At 42.4% G+C, this 27,027-nt stretch overlaps 1 protein-coding gene across 2 annotated transcripts in view; it reads left to right on the top strand.

Annotated features, from left to right (window-relative positions):
- rlbp1 (retinaldehyde binding protein 1) overlaps positions 1–18,736 on the top strand; it is a 41,376-nt gene extending 22,640 nt beyond the window's left edge. For both annotated transcript variants that reach the window (XM_062963559.1, XM_062963558.1), the window contains exons 4-8: positions 6,834–7,038; positions 10,460–10,638; positions 11,866–12,024; positions 15,273–15,383; positions 17,948–18,736. In XM_062963559.1, the coding sequence (XP_062819629.1) occupies positions 6,834–7,038; positions 10,460–10,638; positions 11,866–12,024; positions 15,273–15,383; positions 17,948–18,106 (813 nt within the window). In that variant the 3' untranslated portion in view covers positions 18,107–18,736. The remainder of the gene's footprint in view (positions 1–6,833; positions 7,039–10,459; positions 10,639–11,865; positions 12,025–15,272; positions 15,384–17,947) is intronic.
- The last annotated feature ends 8,291 nt before the right edge of the window (positions 18,737–27,027 follow it).

Raw genomic sequence — 27,027 nt, 5'->3', positions numbered from 1 at the left:
ATCCCCCACTTTATTTGTAATAGCGATAGAAATGCTAGCTGAAAGTATCAGGAATAGCACCAATTGGACAGGGTACAAAATAGAAGAGGGAGGAGGACAAAAGGAAGAAATAAGGCTTAATTTCTTTGCCGATGATGCAATGATTATTACAAGTCAACCGTTAATTATGGTAAAAGATATTATTAAAAAACTGGAAGAATTTAAAAATATATCAGGACTATTCGTTAATATTAAAAAGTCAGAGATACTATGTCTTAATACCCCACCAAGGGAACAACTGGAGATTAGGAAAATATCAGGGTTAAGATTAGGATTAAAGAAGCTGAAATACTTAGGAGTATGGATATATAAAAACCCAAAGAGTATAGTCAAGGGGAATTATAAACAAAAATGGAAGGTAATAGAGAAACAGTTTAAGAATTGGGAAGGAAAAACATTAACAAGAGTGGACAGAATAAGGGCACTAAAAATGTTCATAATACCAAAATTGACATATTTATTTCAAACATTACCGAACACAGTAGATAGGAAGACACTAAAGACATGGGACAGGAGAATAAGAAAATGGGCAGTCGGAGGAAAAAGGCCCAGAATAAGGGACAAATGGTTAAATGCAAAAGAGGAAGAGGGAGGCTGGGGGATTCCAAGTTTAGAAGTCTATCACGATGCGTTTCAAATCCAAAGATTATTGGAAATACAGTATACTAAAGAAAAATGGGCAAATATGGAGAAGATAATAAATAATACTAAAGAAAAAGAAATAATATTTAGGGAATGGAGTAGGAGAGAAGAAGCAGAATTTAAGGAACCTTTTAAAGGAACAATAAAAGTGTGGAAAAAAAGAAAGAAGAAGCTAAGTCCAGGCAATGAGAATAAGATGGCAACTATATGGCAAATTAATTACAATAACAACGAAATTATAGGCAGAACATTGAGATCAATTGAAAGTAGAGGGAAAAGGTTAGTGGAGGATTTGTACACAATAGATGGAGACCCTGTAGAACAAAAAGAAATTCAGAATTGGATAGGATCAGGGAATTGGATTCAAAGCTGGGCTATAAGACAGGAAATTTTTAGATTGAGAGAAAAAATTAGAGAACAGGACAGTCCATTTGAGAAGGCGATTAGGAAATGTTTGAGAGAGGAAAAGAAGGTGGCAGGAGATCTGTATGAACAAATTATAACGGTAAAAGAAGAAATAGTAGAGGAAATTTTCCAAACATGGAGAATGGACATGGAAATTGAGAGGGAAGATATACAAAGGGAAATAAGTAATATAGCAAAAGAAAAGTACAATGTATTAAGGGAAGCAAGAAGGAAAATGTTACAAAAATGGTACAGAACTCCTGCACAACTTTCACGGTTTTTACCAGGGATGAAAGATAGGTGTTGGCACGGTTGTGAACAAAGAGGGGTGTTCAATCATATGATATGGGAGTGCGATCGGGTGCAAGAATACTGGAGAATGATTGAAGGAGAAATCAATAGAATGCTAAATCTACAAATAGTAATAGTTAATAGAAATGTACTACATGCAAGGATAACAGAAGTGAAGAATATACAAAAAGAAAAAATGATTGACAAATTAATAGCATGTGCACAAATTGTTTTAGTGAGCGGTTGGAAAGATAAAACAAAATGGACTCTGACGAATTGGTATAAGTATATAATTGATATGTTAAATGTAGAAATCACAAATTGCAAATGGAATAATATAGATAAAATTGAAAATATTGCAATAATCAAGGGGATGTGGGAACCAGTTAAGAACTATTTAGAGAATGTACTAAGATGTGGAGTGGAAAAATTAAGATTGAGATTGATATTTCAAATGTAACTTCTGTAGTTTGTTGTATAAAGTGTATGTACAAGGAGGGGAGGGTGGGGGGGTGGGAGTGGGATAAGATGACAAAACAACAATAAAAAAAAATTAAAAAAAAAAAAAAAAAAAAAAAAGGGAATTGGTTGAGCGGCCAAACTGAAGGGCTCCTGCAGAGAGGGGACCAAGGGGGGTCCCATAGGATTCTGACCTGGGCCCAGGGCTATTACACATGGGGATCAATGACTTGAACGAAGGTTTAGAAGACATGCTAATCAAATGACTATGACACCAAATTGATAACTTATACCCTGGAGAACTGGCCAGAACTAACAAAATACTTTGCAACAGGGAGGAATGAATAGCACGTAGGCAGTAGCCAAGGCCCTAGACCCCTAGAAGGGCCCAGCAGAAGTGACATTGTCTGACAAATGCTCAACATATTGTTCCACCTGAGAGGCTGATAACCGGCCTCGACCAAAGTTATCTGAAAAATATACACCACGATAAAGGTTCAAAACATAGAACACAATATGTATATTAGAGCATCATATACATAATAATGTTAACAATAATACAAACAATAATACAACTGATGATCCAATTCTGTCAGCTGTAGTGGCACACAGTCGTAACTTACAAAGATTTATAGACTGCAATCATCCAGATTTAAATGCTACACAGAGCAGTTTTCAGTATAAAACATATATCAAACATATATCAACAAGACTCCAACCAAAGTTTGTTAGCGACACAGTATGTGTACATTCAGTCTCTCCAAATGCATGTAATATGCTGTAAAACTAAATATATCAGTGTGCAAATCAATTGGCTCAAACCTGGCTTGGAGTCAAAACAAATCAAAGTCTCTGTAGTCTTGGAGCAGTTCTGTAGGACTCCTCAGGATGTAAATGCAGTCAATTAGCCGTAACTTCAGTTTGTTGACAATAAATGGTCAAATAGATGTTATTTTAGAGTAGCTGGCTGTGAGCTGAAGTAAGCTGTTTACTAGGCTTGAGCGATCCATGAAAAAATTGATTCTAAACTCGTTTCAAAAGCAGGGGGCGCTAGCGTTTCGTTTCTGATGTCATTTCCGAATTTTGCCCCCCCAAAAATTCGAAATTAACGAAAATTCGTTATTTTCGAAATTAATTCGTTAATGGCGGACGCGCATGCGCAGTGGCCCAAAACAGCCCAAGGGAGGGGGCTTTTATGGGGCTCTCCTGCACTCATTTTTTCAGCTATACTGATCAAATTTGGTACAGTGGGAGAACACAATCCACCCTGCTTGCTCGCTAAATTGCAGAGCGTTTGCCCTTTCCTAAGATTTATTGCGCAATTTCATAGTTCATATAAAAGAACTTAATTTAACAATTGCAGAAATCTGTTCCTGCTTTTGAATTGTTATTTCCTGTTCAATAGGGGTTCCTTCACTGTGAAAGTCCTTCTTCTACTTGTGTAACATTGTTTCAGTGCACGTAAATCTGTCAAAATGTTAGGACATTGGTGGCCATTGGCCAAGAGACACATTGTGCTGCCATCCGCAATGACGTTCCCCAGGCATCCAGATAGGAGGCCATTATACCACAGTGGTCAAGCCCCTCCCCCTCCCAAAAAATGTTAGATTTGTGCGACGTTGGTTTGATTTATCACCTGATGGCAAAATGGGGTCCCAAGCTCCACTCACCAGGGGGGCCGGCCACCGTTGGCCGGCCCCACGCCACCACCCCACCACCCAAGGGGAAGGGCGTGGCGCCTTTGAGGCAGCTAGTGAAAAGGGGTCCCAAGCCCCACTCACCAGGGGGGCCGGCCACCGTTGGCCGGCCCCACGCCACCACCCCACCACCCAAGGGGAAGGGCGTGGCGCCTTTGAGGCAGCTAGTGAAATGATTCACAGACAGCGTCCCTGGCATGGACAAACAGCCCTGCTAGAGCTGGCAAGAGCCAAATCAGGCTCCCTAGTTTCCCCAAAAGGAGGTGTATTTCTACAAAGGAGTATGGGAGGTGCAATCCTTTGGCCAAAGTTGGCTTTTGATTCACAGACAGCGTCCCTGGCACGGACAAACAGCCCTGCTTGAGCTTGCAAGGGCCAAATCAGGCTCCCTTGTTTCCCAAAAAGGAGGAGTATTTCTACAAAGGAGTATGGGAGGTGCAATCCTTTGGCCAAAGTTGGCTTTTGATTCACAGACAGCGTCCCTGGCACGGACAAACAGCCCTGCTTGAGCTTGCAAGGGCCAAATCAGGCTCCCTTGTTTCCAAAAACCCTTTTGCGTTTAAAAAAGAAAATAGAAGAAAGCCCACCCCGCCCACAACAAAAAAAATGGCGCAGCAGAAAAATTGCTGGCCGGGTGGGAAAATGGAAAACGCCAATCTCGTGAGGAAAAAAACACCCACAGGCCCTTTGCAAAAAATTAAAAAAGAAACACCAAACATTTTCCAAACCCACACCACCCAAACTCACCCACCCAACCTTTTCTCCTGGTCTTCTGTAGCCTAGCTCTAGCTCAGACACAGCCAAGGAAGCTGTGACGCAGCAATCTTGCCTGCCTGCCTGCCTGCCTGCCTGCCTGCCCAGAATCTCCCTTCCACCCTCTTCAGAATCCCGGTGCGAATGAGCCACGAGGCTCCCAGTGCTCGCTCTTTTCATTCAGGACGTCCTACCAGCCCCTCCCCCTGGTTAAACGTGCTCTATGATTGGCCACAAGGTGCAAACAACACGCTAGGTTGCCCCAGTGCACTTAAACAAGTTTGGGTGATTTGCAAAAGCTTTATTTAAAAACGAAAAAAAACGACGACATAACTAAAAACGACCAGTCGCGGTTCGAAACCGCGATATCCAGACGTGTGGACAATCAAGGCCGTATATTGCTTCAAAAGAAACGAAAATAACGAATTAATAACGGGTAACGGGGAAATCAAATTATTTGAGCAAGCCTACTGTTTACATAAGCCGTTTACTACTGGTTCCCAGGTTTACTCCAGTTTCAGTTAACCCTTCATCTGGTAAGCAGCAATGTTTTGAATATCTGTATTGTTGGCTCAGCTTCAAGTTTTCTTAAAGAGATAAAAGGAAAATGGTCTAATATAGTGCTCTTTATAAGATATCACATATGATTTATATAGACCAGGTGAAAATAGACATATCAACAAATGCTATATTTAGCATAGTGTTTACTCCCAGGCATAATAGTCACAATTGTCTACTCACATGTTCGCAGTGCTATGCTAAATATAGAATTTGTTGATATGTCTATTTTCACCTGGTCTATATAAATCATATGTGATATCTTATAAAGAGCACTATATTAGACCATTTCCCTTTTATCTCTTGAAGACTCCAAGCCAGGTTTGAGCCAATTGATTTGCACACTGATATATTTAGTTTTACAGCATATTACATGCATTTGGAGAGACTGAATGTACACATACTGTGTCGCTAACAAACTTTGGTTGGAGTCTTGTTGATATATGTTTGATATATGTTTTATACTGAAAACTGCTCTGTGTAGCATTTAAATCTGGATGATTGCAGTCTATACATCTTTGTAAGTTACGACTGTGTGCCACTACAACTGACAGAATTTGGTTATTAGTTGTATTATTGTTTGCATTATTGTTAATATTATTATGTATATGATGCTCTAATATACATATTGTGTTCTATGTTTTGAACCTTTATTGTGGTGTATATTTTTCAGATATTGTTTAGAATAGACAGCTGTGTTTAGTTATTATTATATATTACTCGACCAAAGTTAGTTCTGTTCTTGCTTGGTCTTCTTATGTGCCTTGATATTTCCAATGAGAGGGGTTATATTCTTTTCCTCTTCCCTACGATCAACACATTTCTGCCCATGCTGGCTCAAATGATTAGCATTCTATTTACCACTTGGGCTAAAAATATACTCATGATTGAATTGGGCTGAATGTCACCCTAGGATGCCTTTGGTCCTGGCAGCCTACAAAGTTTCAAAGGCTCCCTGTTCTTTAGGATTCCCCTGTTGTGGCTCAAATGTGCCAACCGCAAATCCAGAAAGCACGTCCAGGCTTTGAAGAAAGTAGAAAAATGTTACCCAACATCCCTCTTACCCCAGGACTTCAAACCCTCTCAGCATTCTTATTAGATTGATCTTTGGGATGGTCCCTCTGAAGTGTCCTTATCGTCTTCATTTAGGACATTGCTTCTCCTTATCTGGGTGATGGTTTCTTGGAATCTGGTGGTCCAAGTCCTGGTGATGAAGGTGTATTGGGAAAATATAATACTTGTATTGGAAAATATATATATTGAATGTAATCATGTTAAGAAATAGAAAAATATGTAACCACCAGCAGATTGTGTGCGTAGCCTTAAAAATACACTCTGCTCAGCAAAATAACTGTCTACCCATAGCAAGACCAAAGTTCACTCAAGTGCCAGAGACATATGTTAAGTGTCAACAAGAATAGATAAGCTAATTGACAAGAGACAAATTAAGGCTTTTGGGGATGTCAAGATAAGACCTGGCGCCATGAGGGGAGTGCTAATGGGTCTCTGACAGCTAAAATAAGGGGGAACTCCTTAATTAATGAGAACCCCTAATAGCTGAGATAGGAAATTCCAGAAATAACATCTAATGGAGGGTTAGAGGTCTTGAAAGTAGTCTATATTTTAGGAAAATGCAAAGATAGCTTTTTAGTTAAGTGCCCAGTAAGACTTTTTTGACACTAATTGGTGATTGATAATACCTGTGTGACGCAGTAGATGGAGGAAAAAGGGTATATAAGAACCTGTGTTCCAGTACCTTCGCTTTCCTGATTACAGGAGAAGGTCTCCTTTTTCTTATTGCTGTATTCTCACTGGCCATTGAGAATAAACGTCATTTTTTCTACAGCCACCGGAACTCTCTTTGTCTCATTTCCTCAAACCTTTGTCTGCCATTTCACTGGTTTAGCTGGGGAAAGTGTCCAGTCCCTGTGCAGTCCTTCACCCTTCCTTCTATATTCTTGGGCTACTACCTACCGCTCTCCTCCACAGGCTAAGGATGAACTGAACGAGACCCCGGAGAAGCGTGAGTTGGCCATCAAAGAACTGCAGGAACTTGTCCAGGAGAAGGCCAAAGGAGGTGAAGACATCTGCAAAGCCGTGGTCGAAAAAGTGAAGGGGAAGGACAACGCCTTCTTTCTGCGCTTCATCCGTGCCCGCAAGTTTGATCTCAACAGGGCTTATGATCTGCTTAAAGGTGGGGTTCTCACAGGCAGGCCCCCTCCGTTCTCTGTGCCCAAGCTTACGGGTGTTGCTCTGAGCCAGAGCTTCTCAAACTTGTTGTGGTAATCTCTGAACAGTTAGACTCAAATTAACCCTCTCTGGGGGAGATTCCACCAAAATCAGCAGAGTAGCAAAAGCAAAGCTTTCAAATGCAACAGTTACTTACACTGGGCGAGCAAGAGAAGCCTTTAAGATTGCAATGGACTGCAGAGTCTCAATAAAAGTTCAAAAAAATTATTCAGGTAAAAAGAACTCAATTGTAGATAGAAAGGCTTGGGAGCTGTCTAGACTACTATAGACTGGTTTCTAAGGAAAAATAAGAAAGGAAAAATAACAAACATCTACATAGTTACATCTTGCCAGGAGAGATGGCAGGATGCTTCTTGTTAGCTTGAAGAACAAAGGGAGAAGAGAGAACCAAAATAGTTCGACCTCATGGTCCAGTTTACTGGGGCCATAAAAGACATACTGACCAATGGGAAGTTAGTGTCCCTGAAGATTCACATTTCTACTAACTTCAAAGTAAGGGATGTGACGTAAACAGGATAGAGTGAAACACAGTAAAGCCTGTCTAGGCATGCTTTGGAAACAGGGAAAGGATTCCCTCAATCTAACTCTATCATCTAACTACATTTAGACTTGAGTAGTCCAGGATGATTTCCCAACAAAACTTGCATCTCAAACTCCAGTTCTCCAGGTCCTTTGGATTTCAACTCCCAGAAGCCCCAGCTGCCTTGACCAGCAATCAGGAATTCTGGGAGCTGAAGTCCAAAATACCTGGAAGACCAGCGTTTGGTAAACTCTGGAGTATAGAAGAACATCATTGCTTGGTCCAGCACATCATGTCAAAGCTTATTGCATTGGCCACTGCTCAGCTCACACCCTTTTCCTCTTGTTTTCAAAAAGATGTTACAGGTGGTGGGTTCCATGGTGAAAGCGTAGTGTGGCTTAGCATTAGCTTTAACGGTTGGGTAGAAGAGGGAAGAGGGTAGAAGAGCCCAAGTGGTGAAGTGTGTTAAAGCACTGAACTGCTGAACTTGCAGACCGAAAGGTCCCAGGTTCAAATCCCAGGAGCGGAGTGAGCGCCCACTGTTAGCTCCAGCTTCTGCCAACCTAGCAGTTCGAAAACATGTCAATGTGAGTAGATCAATAGGTACCGCTGCGGCAGGAAGGTAAGGGCGCTCCATGCAGTCATGACCTTGGAGGTGTCTACGGACAATGCCGGCTCTTCGGCTTAGAAATGGAGATGAGCACCAACCCCCAGAGTCAGACATGACTGGACTTAACGTCAGGGGAAACCTTTACCTTTTTAGAAGAGGGAATCACAGCAGCCATTGCTTGTCGTGAAACCAGGCAACAATCAATGCCAGCTGAAGTTTCCTCTGCTGCACAAGCAGCTTCTATGTTTAATGTCTTCTGTTCATAACCTTCTCAATTTTCTCATCACTTTTTATATTTTCTCTTATTATTGTTCCTGATGTGTATTAACACACACCAGGAACAATGGCATGTATTCATTGCACCCCGGGCACCAATGCTCATGGAGCCCTTTGCTGGCCCTGCTGCATTATAACGTGACATCCACCCTCTTCTGGAGACACAGTTCTAATTCCCATAGATGTAAGTCCACTTAAAGGTAAAGGTTTCCCCTGACGTTAAGTCCAGTCATGCCTGACTCTGGGGGTTGGTGCTCATCTCCATTTCTAAGCCAAAGAGCCGACATTGTCCGTAGACACCTCCAAGGTCATGTGGCTGGCATGACTGCATGGCGTGCAGTTACCTGCAGTTACCTATTGATCTACTCACATTTGCATGTTTTCAAACTGCTAGGTTGGCAGGAGCTGGTGCTAGCAGCGGGCGCTCATTCCACTCCCGGGATTTGAACCTGGGACCTTTCGATCTGCAAGTTCAGCAGCTCAGCACTTTAACACACTGTGCCTTCCACTTAGGAAGGCATAAGTCCCGGCGGGATTCTGGCCAAGGCCTGTGAAGACTGGCCTTGGCATGGGAATTGCCTTTTTGTTCATTACTGAAAAGCACCTTCAGTATTTCCTCAAAGTGTGACTTGTGGGGATTAAAGACCAAGAATGAGACATATCAGAAAAGGTGTTTTTCGTAGCTGTTGTTTTGTTCTGGGATCCCAAAGCAATAGGAACGCCACAGGCTTCTGTGATTACACATTGTCCTGCTTCCCACTATATAATATCCTGAATTCTCTGTTGGCCATTAGCTCATGTCCGTGTGTACAGTTGTCTGTTGGATTGCCTGAAAGGTGCATTTGGAAGGATGTTATTGTGTGATCATTCCTCCTTGGGTGGCCCTGGATAGGGTCAGGGCTTTTGGTGGTATTATCCTCAGCCTCCCAGTCCACACTCAAGCACCCTCATTGCATTAAATGTGCCTCCGTGAGCATTATACATGTGGATGTCCCTTCAAGCCATCTGTTGACTTAGGGTGAACCCATGAATTTCATTGGGGTTTCTTAGGCAATAAATACAAAGGAGTGGTTTTGCCAGTTCCATCCTCTGAAATGCAGCCTATAGCATCTGGTATTTGTTTGCGATCTCCCATTCAAGTACTAACTAGGACGGACCCTGCTTACCCTTCAAGATCAAACTGGACTTGATGCATTTACAATATTTCGAACATTAAAAGGTAAAGGTTTCCCCTGATGTTAACTCCAGTCATGATCGACTCTAGGGGTTGGTGCTCATCTCCATTTTTAAGCCAAAGAGCCGGCGTTGTCCGTAGACACCTCCAAGGTCATGTGGCTGGCATGACTGTATGAAGTGCCGTTACCTTCCCGCCATTAGAACATTTTAAAATGTAAAGGTTTCCCCTGACGTTAAGTCCAATCGTGTCCGACTCTGGGGGTTGGTGCTCATCTCCATTTCTAAGCCGAAGAGCCGGCATTGTCCATAGACACCTCCAAGGTCATGTGGCCGGCATGACTGCATTAAGTGCCATTACCTTCCTGCCATTCGAACATTAAAAAAGGTAAAGGTTTCCCCTGACGTTAAGTCCAGTCATGTCTGATTCTGAGGGTTGGTGCTCATCTCCATTTTTAAGCCGACGAGCCGGTGTTGTCCATAGACACCTCCAAGGTCATGTGGCCACAGGCATGACTGCATGGAGCGCTATTAAAACATTATTGAAGATTAATTTGGTTTTGGATGCAGACTGTCTAGAACAGGCATGGGCAAATTTAGGCCCTCCTTTCAGGTGTTTTGGACTTCAATTCCCACAATTTTTGTTAGGAATGGTGGAAGTCCAAAGCACCTGGAAGGAGGGCCCACGTTTGCCTGTGCCTGGTCTAGAATCTAGTGGGTGATGATTATAGTTGGTTGTGTCCCTGGTTTCAATCTCAGCCATTTCTCTTCTGCCTCTGATTCCAGGCTACGTCAACTTCCGCCAGCAATACCCAGAGCTGTTTGAAAACCTGACCCCCGAGGCCGTGCGCAGTACCATTGAGGCCGGCTACCCTGGCATCCTGAGCAACCGGGACAAGTACGGGCGGGTCGTGCTGCTGTTCAACATCGAAAACTGGGATTATGAGGAGATCACCTTTGATGAGGTCAGCCTCTTTGGGCCAAAACTTTGCCCAGGCTCAACATACATAGATGCATATTGCATGTTTTCTGGGCTGTATGGCCATGCTCCAGAGGTATTCTCTCCTGAAGTTTAGCCCACATCTATGGCACGCATCCTTAGAGGTTGTGAGCTCTGTTGGAAACTAAGCAAGGAAGGTTTATATATCTGTGGAAGTTCTTGGGTGGGGGGAAGAACTCTTGTCTGTTGGAGGCCAGTGTGAATGTTGTAATTAATCGCCTTTGTTAGCATTAAATGGCCTTCCCGGGCTCACATCCTGGACAACATCAACAGAAAGGAAAAAACCATGAAAATGAACAAAATCTGGCTACCAGTATTAAAAAAAACTCTAAAATCAGAACAGAAAATAAGAAATAAGAAAGAGCAGCACTCTGAAAACAGAAGAATTTCAGACAGGAATCAATCAGGGGCAGCTAACGACTCTGAACAAAGGATTCCCCCAGGCCAGGATGGGAGCCTGGGAAGGCCATTTAATGCTAACAAAGGTGATTAACTACAACATTCACACTGGCCTCCAACAGACAAGAGTTCTTCCCCCCACCCAGGAACTTCCACAGATATATAAACCCCCCTTGCTTAGTTTCTCCATATCTCACAACCTCTGAGGATGCCTGTCATAGATGTGGGCGAAACGTCAGGAAAGAATGCTTCTGGATCATGGCCATAAAGCCCAAAAAACACACAACAACTCAATATCTTTTTCCTCAAAGGGATCCTCAGCTTTCACTCTGAGGTGGCAAGCAACTACAATATATCCTATATACTCATGTATAACTCTAGAAGTGTTTGTCAGAAATCTACTCAAAAAGCCAGGAGCGGAGTGAGCGCCCACTGTTAGCTCCAGTTTCTGCCAACATAGCAGTTCGAAAACATGCCAATGTGAGTAGATCAATAGGTACCGCTCCGGCAGGAAGGTAACGGCGCTCCATGCAGTCATGCCGGCCACATGACCTTGGAGGCGTCTACGGACAACGCCGGCTCTTCAGCTTAGAAATGGAGATGAGCACCAACCCCCAGAGTCAGACATGACTGGACTTAACATCAGGGGAAACCTTTACCTTTTAACGTCACTAACATTAGCTAGGACCATTGTATGGTGGCCATTTCCAATGGCAACGGGTGGAGATGGGATCCGGAAGACAGGTTTCAGAACCACACGCCCAGCTTGCCTGTCTATCTTTCCTAAACCCAGATTCTTCGTGCCTATTGCGTGATCTTGGAAAAGCTGCTGGAGAACGAGGAGACCCAAATCAATGGCTTTTGTATCATTGAAAACTTCAGAGGCTTTACCATGCAGCAGGCCTCTGGCATCAAGCCATCAGAACTGAAGAAAATGGTGGACATGCTGCAGGTGAGATCCGACCTCAAGCAACGATGGAGCAAGTCCTCTCTCTGCTCCTTGTCAGCAGCCCTGAAATGGCAGACAAAGGTTTGAGGAAATGAGACAAAGAGAGTTCCGGTGGCTGTAGAAAAAAATGACGTTTATTCTCAGTGGCCAGAGAGAATATAGCAATAAGAAAAAGGAGACCTTCTCCTGTAATCAGGAAAGCGAAGGTACCTAGACAAAGGAACACAGATCCTTATATACTATTTTGGCCTGCCTCTATCTACGTCACATAGGTATTATCAATCACCAATTAGTGTCAAAAAAGTCTTACTTTGCACTTATTAAAAGCTATCTTTGCATTTTCCTAAAATATAGACTACTTCAAGACCTCTGACCCTCCATTAGCCTTATCTCTGGAATTCTCATCTCATCCATTAGGGCTCCCCCTCGTCCTCCATTAATTAAGGAATTTACTCCCTACCTTAGCTTGTCAGAGAGAGTAATTAGCATTCCCCCATGGCGCCAGGTCTTATCTTGAAATCCCAAAAAGCCTTAATTTCTCTCTTGTCCATTAGCTTATCTGCTCTTGTTGACACTTAACATATGTCTCTGGCACTTAGGGTGAACTTTGGTCTTTGCTATGGGGAGACAGTTATTTTGTTGAGCAGAGTGTATTTTTGACTATAGGCACACAATCTGCTGGTGATTACATATTTTCCTATTTCTATTTCTTAACATGATTACATTCAATATATAGTTTCCAATACAAGTATTATATTTTCCCAATACACCTTCATCAGCCCCTTCCTCCTTTTAACATTCCTTAGAGAGCACACTATTCGCATCAGAAAAAAAGCCAGTCTTTTTGAAAAGATCCTTGGCCAAGCTCAGATTTACATTCCTAGAGTCATATGGCAGTGATGCAGCACTGCCTTGATCATGATCACAACTGAGTGCGAAACCAATGTGCATTTCCATGTACCATGTGCAAGCTGCATGCCTAGTATTCTTTCAGTCAGAAAAAAAGTTTGCATGCATAGAATGCCAACAGGATCCTAGCCATTGCAAAGTCTCCCCAAGTAATTCCTTCCTATTAACATTTCTGATAAAAGAAGGTAGTGTCAGGGTTTTCTGGCAAACCAATTGTTTTGTTTCAATAAGAAGTCTGAAGTGGCAGACAGGCACTGCACAAGTTCCATTTGTAAGCTGCCTTGAGTCTCCCTCGGGGTAGAGAAAGGCGGGATATAAATAAGGTAAATAAATGCAAATAAATTGTTCCCCCAAAGAACGTGATTGTTAACAGGTGGCAGAAATCTATCAGCGAATGACATCCTTTTGTCTGAACTGAAAATCCCCCCAGAATTCTCCTTTAAAGGCTTCCGTGCCATTTGTTCTTGGGGTCTTGAATCCTACCTTTGTATCCCTATTGGAAGAGATTCTGTTTCCCTCTCACACCAAGCCCTGAGTCATAAACTTCTATTGTTTCTGTGATTTTCCTTTCATGGACTCAGAAAAATGGTTTGTATACATACAACCACAACATATCTCCTATAGCTCTTTGTGACATGATTTTAAAGGAGCCATGACAGGCTGAAAGGGTTAGTGTGGTGATGTGGGGTAGAGGAGGATCTTTTGATTAAATATATTATTATATTTTTAACTATATCCACTGCCACCAATATAAATATATTTTATTTAACCGCTGCCACCAATTGCGGAGATGTCAGGCAGAGGGGAATTTATCTTCTTTATTCTTCTTTATTCACTTTAGATGGTATTGTAACTTGGTTTTGAATATATGTGACAGAGACTTGGATATGGAAAGAATAAAAAAAATAAGTTTATTTCAGGCACAGAGCTTGGTGGTTACAATATTGCTTCTCAGAGTTAAACTTTCTTAATCAGTTGCAAATATAACTTATGATGAATACTCTTTCAAATACCTTCTCCTTTCCTTTCCCAACCAAAACTACTAACTGATCATTTTGGATCTAACTGGGATTACTTCCCCTTACTACTCAGACTCTACTAATAAACCTAAACAAGTTCCTAACTTGCTTAATGTAACACCACTAGAGATCTGAGTTTCCCTGGTATCCCTAACCTGGAACCAGTGTCTTCCCTGTGACTAAAAATCACAGACTAAACTGTTTTTTAAAACATTCCCTCTCTTTCCTCCAAACGGCGGTTAGCTCTGCTCTCGTTGCTATGGTAACCTGCCTCAGAATGCTGAGCTGGCTACCATCCCCCATGCACTGGTAACTAATACTTACCCTTTTAAACATAGTTAAACATGACTTTTAAAACGAAATTAAACAAACATGACATCTATAAATCAAAATAAAAACACACTTCTTTACAGTTAGCATATGGAAAAAGTATAAGAAACCCTGTTGTAGAGCACCGAAGCTGCGATATAGTTTTCCAGCGACATTCCCATAAATAGGACACCTTTCACTGTCGGAGTATTAGTGGAAGCTGTTTCCTTCCTCTCTGCCTGTTGGCCTCAAAATTACTGTATATACTTGAGTATAAGCCTAGTTTTTCAGCCCTTTTTTGAGACTGAAAAAGCTCCCTTCGGCTTATACTCGGGTGAGGGTCCTGGTTGACTTATATTTGGGTCAGCTTATACTTAAGAATATATGGTACATTTATTATTTTTCTCTATTATTATTGGTATTATTACATTTATTATTTTTCTCAATTATTTCACTCTATTTTTATTATCATTAATAATACATTTATTATTTCACTCTGATATTATTATTATTATTATTATTACATTTTACTCTATTTATTATTATATGTATTATTTTCCTGTAATAATAATAATAATAATAATAATAATAATAATAATTACATGTATTCTTTTACTCTATTATTATTCAAAGGATACCTAAGCACATTTACATTGAAGAAGATGAGAATAATGATTTGATCAGAGTTGGACAGTCTTATCTTAAATTTGAGCTTCTTGTAAATATTCAAAAACATTTAACCTACTGATGCCTCAATTAATGTAATTTTATTGGTATTTATTTTTATTTCTGAAATTGACCACCCTCGGCTTATACTGGAGTCAATGTTTTCCCAGTTTTTTGTGGCAAAATTAGGTGCCTCGCTCATATCCGGGTCGGCTTATACTCGAGTATATACAGTAGTTAAGGGAAAACCAAGGGGTTTGAACACATAAAAAGGAGCACTTTTCCTCCTCGCCAATCCGTTTCTGCTTTTGTGGATGGGTGTGTCATGACAACATTTGGCCTTCCCAGGATTCCTTTCCCGCTCGGTTCAAGGCTGTCTACTTCATCCATCAACCCTGGTACTTCACCACAACTTACAACGTGGTCAAGCCTTTCCTGAAGAACAAACTGCTGGAAAGGGTGAGTTTATTTATTTTATTTATTTACAGTATTTATATTCCGCCCTTCTCACCCCGAATGGGACTCAGGGCGGATCACATTATACATATATAGGGCAAACATTCAATGCCCATATACACATAGAACTGAGACAGAGTCAGACGCAGAGGCAATTTAACCTTCTCCTGAGGGGATGTTCAATTCTGGCCACAGGGGGAGCAGCTGCTTCATCATCCACTGTGACGGCACTTCCTCATTCCAATGTCGTAAATTAGTTAAATTTGCCTCCCCACTTTATAAGTGGCAACTATCTTTCAGGTTGCTATGTCAGGAACGAGCAGGGGCTATTTTTTATTCGGGCTGGCCTCGAACTCATGACCTCATGGTCAGAGTGATTTATTGCAGCAGGCTGCTCACCAGCCTGCGCCACAGCCCGGTTACACTCCAGGAAGGCGTACAGGGAAAATATGAAATGTTGGAAAACATGGGCAGCAGATACAGGTCGGGAAGAGATGTTATGGGCAATATGCGGTTGCTCCCAGGAACTGTTGATTTGTGTTTGTCTTGCCACTTTAATACGAACATCAAATACAGTAGAGTCTCACTTATGCAAGCCTCGCTTATCCAAGCCTCTGGATAATCCAAGCCGTTTTTGTAGTCAATGTTTCCAATATAATGTGATATTTTGGTGCTAAATTCTTAAATACAGTAATTACAACATAACATTACTGCGTATTGAACTACTTTTTCTGTCAAATTTGTTGTATAACATGAAGTTTTGGTGCTTAATTTGTAAAATCATAACCTAATTTGATGTTTAATAGGCTTTTCCTTGATCAGTCCTTATAATCCAAGATATTCGCTTATCCAAGCTTCTGCCTGACCGTTTAGCTTGGATAAGTGAGACTCTACTGTATAAGGAAAATGTGATACTATTCTCCTTGGAGGAGTTAGGAAGCTGGTCTGTAGACCACTGATACTCCTAAGTAGAGTAGATCCATTCTGTCATTTGATACAGATTCAGAACTTGTGTAAATCCCATGAATTCAAAATGTCTCCTCTAGCTGAGATTACTTACTTACTTACTTAGGCGATCCCTCGTAGTTCGAGGACGATTGTCTTCCATCTCTGGTGTCTTGGGGGTGGGTTCTTAAGTGGCTGAAGAGACCTATTCTTGATCTGCATGTTCTCCCTTCCGCAGTGAGGACATTGGTTTCCAGGTGGAAGGCGGTCCCGGTCAGTGTTGGCTTGACGCTCCTTCCTCTTGGCACGTTTCTCCCTTAAGCCCTCCGTTCGTGCCTCTTCGAACTCCGCAGCACTGCTGGTCACAGCTGACCTCCAATTAGAGCGCTCAAGGGCCAGGGCTTCCCAGTTGTCAGTGGCTATGCCACAGTTTTTAAGGTTGGCTTTGAGCCCATCTTTAAATCTCTTTTCCTGCCCACCAACATTGCGTTTCCCGTTTTTGAGTTCAGAGTAGAGTAGCTGCTTTGGGAGATGGTGATCGGGCATTCGGACAATGTGGCCAGTCCAGCGGAGTTGATGGCGTAGGAACATCACTTCAATGCTGGTGGTCTTTGCTTCCTCAAGCACGCTGGCATTTGTCCGCCTGTCTTCCCAAGAGATTTGCAGGATTTTTCTGAGGCAACGCTGATGGAAACGCTCCAGGAGTTTGGTGTGATGTCTGTAGACTGTCCACGTTTTGCAGGCGTAGAGCAGGGTTGGGAGGGGAATGGCTTTGTAAACAAGCACCTTGGTCTCTCTACGGATGTCCTGGTCATCAAACACTCTCTGCTTCATATGGAAAAATGCTGCACTCGCAGAGCTCAGGCGGTGCTGTATTTCAGTGTCAAGGTTGACTTTTGTGGAGAGGTGGCTGCCAAGGGAGCGGAAATGGTCAACGTTTTCTAATGTGACACCATTGAGCTGTATTCCTGGCATTGCAGAGGGATTAGCTGGTGCCTGTTGGAAGAGCACTTTGGTTTTCTCGATGTTCAGTGAGAGGCCGAGCTTCTCGTATGCTTCTGCGAAGGTGTTTAGAGTGGCTTGTAGGCCTTCTTCTGAATGCGCACAGACTACGTTGTCATCATCATATTGGAGTTCTATAATAAACTGAGATTACAAAGGACAGGGAAAAAGGGAATTATGAGGCCTCTAGTCATTGAGCTGTCATTCCTAGTCCTCTTTTTCCATAGCCCACGGCGGCTACGGTTGCTGGGAGATGTAGTCCAACAACATCTAGAGGCCACACATTTCCCATTCTTGATCAACAGGCTTTAGACCACTGAGCACAATGGTTTTTGCATGTTGACTTTTACAATGATTTGACACCATATTTTCTGGACATATTGGCTAGCAAGTTTTTCAAAAATAAAAGCTCTTGAACCTTGCAGCCAAGACTGCTGCAATTTGCAGGATTGTCTATGTCGCATGCCTTAGGACACTGGGATCAAAGGGGAAATGATATCTAAGATTAACGGTTGAGATAAGATAGCTGATCAGGAACATCAGGTACAAGTCGTGCCAAGTCATGCCTGCTTATTGTGTTCTATTTATTTATTTATTTTTAATTTCGTTTTTGCACTCAGGTATTTGTGTATGGTGATGAACTTGAGTCCTTTTACCTGGAGATTGATGCAGATATCCTGCCAGCAGATTTTGGGGGCAACTTGCCCAAATATGACGGAAAAGCTACTGCCGAGAAGCTTTTCGGACCCAGAGTTGATGCCGAAGACACCGCTCTCTAAATAAATAAGCAACGTGATTTTAGAAATCCAGCACCTTTGTATAGAAGATAGTATGAGTGATGGTCAACAATCCCAGCCATCTTTTAAAAAACGTAGCGTTTGTTGGAAAGCTCCTTGATCATAAACGTCAGGCGTGGGTCTCCAAATGCCCGTAACACTTGAGTCAAAGTTATAGATGGTGGAACATAGAAAAACCTTTGTGACTCCAACTCTGTGGAAGAACCCTCTATATCTCTATCTCATCCTCCCTCCTTGCCCTCCCCATCCAATACGGATGCACACAAGAGGAAAATGAGCAAGTAGAAGAGGAGGAGAACAAGGTTGCTGGGTGGCCAACAGAAGTGGCAGGATTCATCCATCATGAAGCAAACACTCAGGCAGAACAATGACTGGGAAGTGCCTTCAGAGATGTATGGGTTTGCCTTATAAGCAGTAGGGCAGTGGTGGAGTGCACACTCACCCACCAACATGTGTATGTATGTATGAATCAGGGCCTCACCAGTGATGTTGGGCTGGTTGCCTAAGGAAGAAGGAAAACGATCACCGGTATTCGCAGATCCTATCATTCCACTATAAATACAATTTCCAATATAAATACTGAGAAATAAAAAAATCCATTCCAAAATACAATGTCTTTGGCATTGCTAATGTTCAGAGTAATCAAAAGCACCAACCTCACCGGAGTTGCTTGAACACGCTGTACAGTATTTGGAAAAGAACTCCAATCTATATATATAAATGAGTGATGGCATCATGGCAACCCACAATACAACAAAACTACAGGCCGCCCAACCTCGAAATTTGACAACACAACCCATCATCCACGGCTCCAGTAAGATACAACAAAAAGAAAAGAAAAATAAAGTCCTAATTAGAGGGAAAGGAATAATTGTTTTTATCTAATTGCTGCCAGTTAGAGGGCTAAGCTCCGTCCACTTGGTCTCCTAGCAACCTATTCAGCCCAGGGGACAGGCACCGTTAGGCCTCAGGCCTCTTCCACACTGCCTATAAGATACAGATTATCTGATTTTAACTAGATTATATGGCAGTGTAGACTCAAGGCCCTTCCACACAGCTATATTACCCATTTATAATCTTACTAGCTGTGCCCAGCATTGCTGTGGCGTTGTCACTTTCTGTGGTGTTGGTAAGAACTTGTTGAGGTAGTGGTGGTATTGAATGTCTGTTGTATGGTTGTATTTATGTTTGGTATGCATTTGGTTGTTTGTGTACTGTGTAAGTGGTGAGGGTAGAGAGGGGTCTATGTCCCTGTGTAATAGTGTATAATTTTTATACGTTGTCCATGCGTTGTGAATGCTTGGATTGTGTCCTGCTGCATAGTAGAAAGGGTTGGGCTGGATGGCCCTTAGGGGTCTCTGCAAACTCTTGGATTCTATGCTTCTATTATTATTATTATTATTATTATTATTATTATTATTATTATCATCATCATCATCATCATCATCATCATCATCATCATTATTATGTAGAGGCTGGATGGCCATCAGTCAGGAGTGCTTCGATTGTGTCCTCCTGCATGGTAGAAGGAATACCACCACTACCTCAACAATTTCTCACCAACACCACCAGACAACACCACAGCAACGCGTGGCCGGGCACAGCTAGTCTATATATATAAAAGGGTAATGAAATTTCGGCCTAGGAAAAAGCAACAAAACTACACATCCCAGAAACACTAAACGTGGCATCACAACCCCTCACCCATGCATCTACGTTCATACAACAAAAAGAAAAGAAAAATAAAGTCCTAATTAGAGGGAGAGGAAGAATTGTTTTTATCCAATTGCTGCCAGTTAGAAGGCTAAGCTCCGCCCAGGGGACAGGCAGAGTTATGCCTCATTTAGGCCTCTTCCACACTGCCTATAAAATACAGATTATCAGATTTGAACTGGATTATATGGCAGTGTAGACTCAAGGCCCTTCCACACAGCTATATAACCCATCTATAATCTTATATTATCTCATTTGAACTGGATTATCTTGACTCCACACTGCCATATAATCCACTTCAGTGTGCAGTCGGACACAACTGGACTTAATGTCAGGAGAAAACCTTTACCCTTTACCTTAACTACCACCAGTACCTCAATACTTTATTTCCCATCCCACTATACTTCGCCACAGCAACGCGTGGCCGGGCACAGCTAGTCCTTTATAAGAAGCTGAGCCCGGCAGGTAACAATTTCAATATGACATCTGATTAAGTAATGTGTACTATGGGTTGCTGTGAGTTTTCTGGGCTGCATGGCCATGTTACAAAGCATTCTCTCCTGACATATTTATTTCTTTCTTTATTTAAAGTATTTATATTCCACCCTTCTCACCCCGAAGGTGACTCAGGGCGGATTACAATGAACACATTTATGGCAAACATTCAATGCCAACAGACAAACAACATACAGTATAGACAGACACAGAGGCATTTTAACATTTTTCCAGCTTCACGATTCCGGCCACGGGGGGAGCTGTTGCTTCACCGTCCACTAGTGGCTGTACTTCCTCATTCCTTTCCTCATGTTTTGTTGGCAGTTTTATGGTTTTGTAAATTAGTTAAATTAGCCTCTCCGCATAAAGCGTACCTAAATTTCCCTACTTGATAGATGCAACTGTCTTTCGGGGCTGCATAGGTCAACAGCAAGCGGGCTATTTAATGGTCGGGGGCTTAACCCGACCCGGGCTTCGAACTCATGACCTCTCGGTCAGTAGTGATTTATTGCAGCTGGTTAGCCAGCTGCGCCACAGCTTAAGTGATCAGAACAACAAGAATAGCGGAAAGTGAAATGGCATATACAGGATGCTTGAAGCCCAGTACTCTGAGCGCTGCACTTTTGGGCTAAATCCAGTGTTAGCTCCATCTACTGTTATTGTTTGTCATCAAGTTGTCTTTGATTTTAGGAAAGAAACCTCCACAGCATGCCATATAGACACCTTAGGATCAGCGGGTTGTTTATCTTCACATTTGGAGCATACTCTCTTGTTGTTTGTTATGGCAAGAGGCAGTGGTAGAAATGCTACCTAAACAGAAGCTGTCACTCGTCCTGACTCTTCTCCATGTCCCATGAAATCTATAGCAGCCTCCACAGCTTTCTGCTTCCTCTCCTTAGAGCTCAATTCCAGGCCTGTTTGATTTGCAAAGCAGACAGCAGGGGACGTTCTTGCAATGGAAAGCGCCTAGCAAGGCAACAGGCGGCCCATTCATTCAGCCACTGGCTTCCTTTCAAGCCAAACAGGATGGCTTCTCCAAAGCTACAGAGGGGATGGGGTCTTTTAGGATTGAGACTGGGAGTGTTGCTGGTTGAGACACCCACATCCATAACACCAATGATCTCAAAGCAGAGAATTAAAGCACTTCTTTATGTACAGCAGGGGCGTTGGTGGGGCCAGGTTTTCCACTTCCATCCCTCCAATGTTAAGACGGGGTAAGGCTGAGACTAAAATTGCCCAAACTGTAAGAGAAACCCAAAAAAGCTCTGTTCCCCTTTATTTTCACAGCTATTTGCAGAGCAGATCAAGAGCTGTCCTGCTTATCTATGTAAAACACTGTGGTAGTGTTGTCTGTAATCACTTGTACGCAGGGCCGTAGCCAGAAAAAAAATTCGGGAGGGGTTTTGAAAATTTGGGGGGGGGGGGGGGGGGTTGAACCCCTAGCACACACCTCTCCCCGCTACAAACCTGTCAATATCTGCTTGAAATAGTGCCTGGAGGGACTCTTAATGTTTTGCGTCTCATAGACTTAGCATGGGGATTTGGTTAACCAGTTAAAATTCATGAGTAAACCAGGTTTTTTTTATAACCTGAAAAATTTCGGGGGGGGGGGGGGGTTGAACCCCTAAAACCGCCCCCTCGCTACAGGCCTGCTTGTACAACACACCCCTTGAGATCCGCTTCGAAAGACAAGAGGGCTTTCAATACTGCTAGAAGCTCCAAATAACTGATGTGCCTGCGACACTCTGTGGCAGTCCAGGTCCCTCAGTTTGGAGAGATCGCCGTAATGTGCCCCCCAGCCTAGGAGTGACACCACCACCAAAGGAGTGCACTCAGAGCAAAGACTCGCCTGAATCTGATACTTAAATTAAAAACACATAGCTATCCAGGCACTCTAATCCCAATAATTAAAGTATATAAAGCTAAGATTACACCCATGCTATTATATGCAGCAGAGGTATGGGGTTTAAGCTCCATCTCAGTAAGAGAACAAGCTCAATCTCAGCACTTGAGAAGCATTCTGGGTGTGGATAAAAGAACTGTGGAGACCAAAATCCACTGCTAGTGGTAATATGAAAATAACCAAACAAACTCAATGTATATATTGCAATAACATATATCCAAAAAACAGGACTGTTCCAATCGCATAGAAGTAGAAACCAGCGGTTCTTCTCTCGAAGTACAAGGCCAAGTTTTTCATGTAAGTAAATGTCCTGTTCTTTATTACATATGAGTAGACTCCAGATTCTCATATAACTTGACTCAAACCTGCAACCGGTTTCGACTCACAGGAGTCTTCATCAGGCGGTTGAGTCTACAAATAATACATATCATAAATACATACATGCAATTAAATAATTTGTACAGAAAGTTTACAAAAAAGTTAACAAAAAAGTATATTCAGGCACTTTACTTACTTCAATAATCAACAAAGGTTCAACTTTTGGGGTGAGAAATTCACCATCAGTTTTCTGAATAGGTGGATCCTAAGGGGACATAGATAGTGGCTACAGGTAGTATTGCATTATGACATGAATAACAGAACATATATAGAAGAATATAAAATCTGTGAACCCCAAAAAGGCTATGATACTCACAGTTTGTCTTTATTAAACCATGTACTCTGCAAACTGATGGTGAATTTCTCACCCCAAAAGTTGAACCTTTGTTGATTATTGAAGTAAGTAAAGTGCCTGAATATACTTTTTTGTAAACTTTTTTGTAAACTTTCTGTACAAATTATTTAATTGCATGTATGTATTTATGATATGTATTATTTGTAGACTCAACCGCCTGATGAAGATTCCTGTGAGTCGAAACCGGTTGCAGGTTTGAGTCAAGTTAGATGAGAATCTGGAGTCTACTCATATGTAATAAAGAACAGGACATTTACTTACATGAAAAACTTGGCCTTGTACTTCGAGAGAAGAACCGCTGGTTTCTACTTCTATGTGATTGGAACAGTCCTGTTTTTTGGATATATGTTATTGCAATATATACATTGAGTTTGTTTGGTTATTTTCATATTACCACTAGCAGTGGATTTTGGTCTCCACAGTTTTAGGGGAACCCATTGTTCTTTTGTGGATAAAAGAACCTCAGCAGCTGCAGTGAGAGCGGAACTGGAAATTTACACAATCCATGCACAATCTAAATTCAGGGCGTATAACTACTGGTGTAAAATCAATGTAATGGAGCCCGATAGACTCCCAAAATTGTGCTTATTAGAACAGATAAAATCCCAACTACAGACCTCATGGATTATGCAATTGACACATTATATAAGAAGTTGTGGCCTTCCTGTCTCCTGCACCTTAAATGATCAAGTAAAAAAGAGTGCCAGACAAAGAATTTTGGACATAGAAGCACAGAAAGATATAGCTACTCTCAGTGGGGTTGCCAACCTAAAATGGCTGAGCCAATATAAATGTACCTTCCAAATTGCCAACTATTTAAAAATCGAAATGCCAAAACACTTTAGGGAGGTATTTACTCGAGCTAGATTTGATCAGCTTGATACAATGGTTGGATATGGGAGATTCAACAACATCCCTTATAACGAACGATTCTGTATCTGTGGAGCACCTGAAATTGAGGATTTAGCACACATATTATTTGACTGTAAATTGTATCAGAAGGTGAGAGATTTGTTTTTTGGTCCAGATATCAAACGGACAATGCACTGGGAATCGCACATCAGAACAACGTACTTTATGTGCGGTCAAGATCCAAAAATAACATATAAAACGGCTCTGTACTTGAGTAAGACAATACGATTGAGATCCACATATGTGTGGCTGATAGGGATAAACTGTAGGGGTGACAATGACATATGATGTACACACCCAGTTTTATTATATTTATTTATTGTATGGTTACAAGTGTTTTATTTAATATTTGTATAGAATGTAACCAGGTCTTTTCGAGCCTGGTTGTTTGGCTTGGTACTTTGATATGGCCTAAGGGCTAATCAATAAAATGTTCTTCTTCCTAGGAGTGACACATCTGTGGTCAACACTGCCAATGGTGTCTGGGCATAAAAAGGGACACCGGTGCAGAGATTGGAGCGGAGTGTCCATCACTGCAGAGAGTAGCACACAGTTTGAGGGGTCACGAGAGACTTGGTAGGGCTGTGCAGAGGATAGAATGCCCTGAGGAACCACATCTGTAAGGACGCATCCGTAGGCATGCAAACAGTGTAATGGCTGTAGCAAAGGCCATGTGGTCAAGAAGACACTGGATATCTCTGGCCAGAACAGAGTGCTGGCTCCTGACATGAAGTGCTAGGGTACTGAGTGTTCAAAACCTTTCTTCTGGGAGATATGCTCGTGCATGTGTCGAGTTCAGAGTGGTCCCAATGAACTGGATATTTTGAGAAGGTTGCAGATGTGATTTAGCCTAATTGACAGTAAGCCCTAGGTTCTGCAAAAGAGAGAGTGTAAATGCAATATTCTGTTGAAGATGCTCTGCTGAGGAGACCAGCAGCCAGTCATCAATGTAGGAACAAATAATCACCCTGTTCTCCAGTAAATAAGCTGCTACCACCACCATAACCTTGGTAAACATCCAGAGTGCTGAAGAAATGCCAAATGGAAGCACCCAAAAAGAAAAAGCCTGACCATCTATCATAAAGGAAACCTGTGAAAATGAGAACGGATAGCTACGTGAAAGTAGGCGTCCTTGAAATCAATTGTGGCGAACCATGCCCCCTCATGCAATAAAGGAAGAATGGTCACTATTGTCACCATTCTAAATCTGTGATAAATGACATCTATTTAATTCCCTCAGGTCCAAGATGGGCCGGAGCCCCCCATCCTTCCTAGGGACCAGAAAATATTTAGAAAAAAAGCAAAGGAAAGTGTAGAATGGTGTAAAGGAGAAAGGTGTGGACCTCCTGCCAAAGAACAGGGGATGGAGGTGTGGACCGAATGATGCAAGGGAGGTAATTGATACATGATGCTATCTTCTCCCATAAGAAGCTTTGGTTGGCCAACATATAGGCTTGATAATGAGCCATACGAGTAATGAGCATAGCAGAGAGGTGGACCTTTCTTGCTAGCATGTCCATCTTCTTTCCCTCTTTATGTGGAGGGCTTACTGAGGTCTTTTAGAATGATGTGATGATGCAACATCAACCACGACTGAATTAGGTTTAGGTGGCTTTGCAATCCATGCTGCTGATGAAGTGTACACACGATAGAAGTTGTCAAGATGTTTAGACATCGCCGGTACTGCAGCTGGCACAACATCTGGAGATTTAGAGAGCTGCAGGAGGTAAGAACAGGGTGATTGTTCCTACATTGACGACTGGCTGCTGGTCTCCTCAGCAGGGAGTATAGTGGATGCTGGGCCCTGCTGTTAATCAGCTGGAAACAGCAGGTCTTCAATAGGCTGAGGTGCAGAAGCAGCTGGTAACTTCAAGGCATGTGCCAAACAGACCATCAGAGCTGAAAAATGGGTGGAAGATTCTGATACACCCGTAGGGGGCAAAGACACGGCCTGTGTACAAAAAGATTCCTTCTCAAATACATAAGAGTCTAAATCTGAGTCCTGAGAAGGCAAGCGCTCAGGGAAGGGGATGTATCCGCATCTGCCCTCTGCAGAAGTTGAGGCAGTGACGCCAGCAGTACCAGGGGCAAGGGCGCCGGGTGTCTCCGAAGCTGGAATTAGCATAGGGGCGGAGCTGTGGCTAGAAGCCACCAGAGCAGAAGGGTCAAGCCATTTGGATTTCCTACGGCATTGGGCAGTGGTGGCTCCGCCCGCTCTTCTGTGCCTCCTTGGCAGGATGCAGAGCGTTTGCCACCTCCATCACTCCTGGACTTGGCTGAAGGTAAGTTAGCTGCACCCATGGTTGCCATGGCTTGAGGTTCCGACGCTGACAAAGGAGGTGGTTCCTACACAAACACAAGATGGTCTATGTACAAATAAAATATGTCCAAATAGCATATAGTATTATTAAAGTTCCCCGTACAAAGCTCAATTTGGCAGTACCAGACAAAATGAAAAGGAGCAACAGCTCTAACACAAAAGTTATCCAAGTCCGATATTGGTTTCAATGTATATAGGCTTCAGGGATACATAGTCAATGAAAATATCTTCCAAACAAAGTAAACAGACGGTTGGTCATGTTGCTGTATACTGGAATGAAGAAAATAATGACGGAGCACCGCTCTCAAGTAAGTCTTCGCAAGTAAAGTCCAAATGAAGTCCCAAGTCTACAGGGGTTCCCGGGTATTTTTGTACCCTGTTTCGGGAAGAAAATCCCCTTCTTCAGGAGTTGGTATACTCAGCAACAATGAACTTATATCTAAAACCAAACAGAGTAACAAGTATTTTGTATAGAAGAGAGGTGATTCTGACAACCAAGGCCCAGGAGGCTGAAGGAGATTCCTCCTCTCTGTAAAGTAAGCACAGGGGAGGGAATCACCGGGAGGCAAAGAACCCCCACAAGAACGACATTTTAAGGTAGGAGTCATACTGGCCTGAGAAAGGGAGTCCAAAAATTCCTAATTGAGTATGGCCAATGTGGGACCATTGGCTTCTGAAGTATGAGTTCAGAAGTATGGAAGTCATACTTCAGAAGCCAATGGTTCCACATTTGTTTCTGGTCAAGTCTCCTTCCTTGGGCCTGCATGCTTTCTGAGGCCTCTCCTGTTCCTTTTTGAGGTCTCCCTTTTTCCAATAAAGTATTTCTC

This window comes from Anolis carolinensis, unplaced genomic scaffold, assembly GCF_035594765.1.
Source record: "Anolis carolinensis isolate JA03-04 unplaced genomic scaffold, rAnoCar3.1.pri scaffold_11, whole genome shotgun sequence".
Lineage (NCBI taxonomy): Eukaryota > Metazoa > Chordata > Lepidosauria > Squamata > Dactyloidae > Anolis > Anolis carolinensis.
The sequence above is the reverse complement of the archived record's forward strand: the minus strand, read 5'-3'. Positions and strand labels throughout refer to the sequence as shown.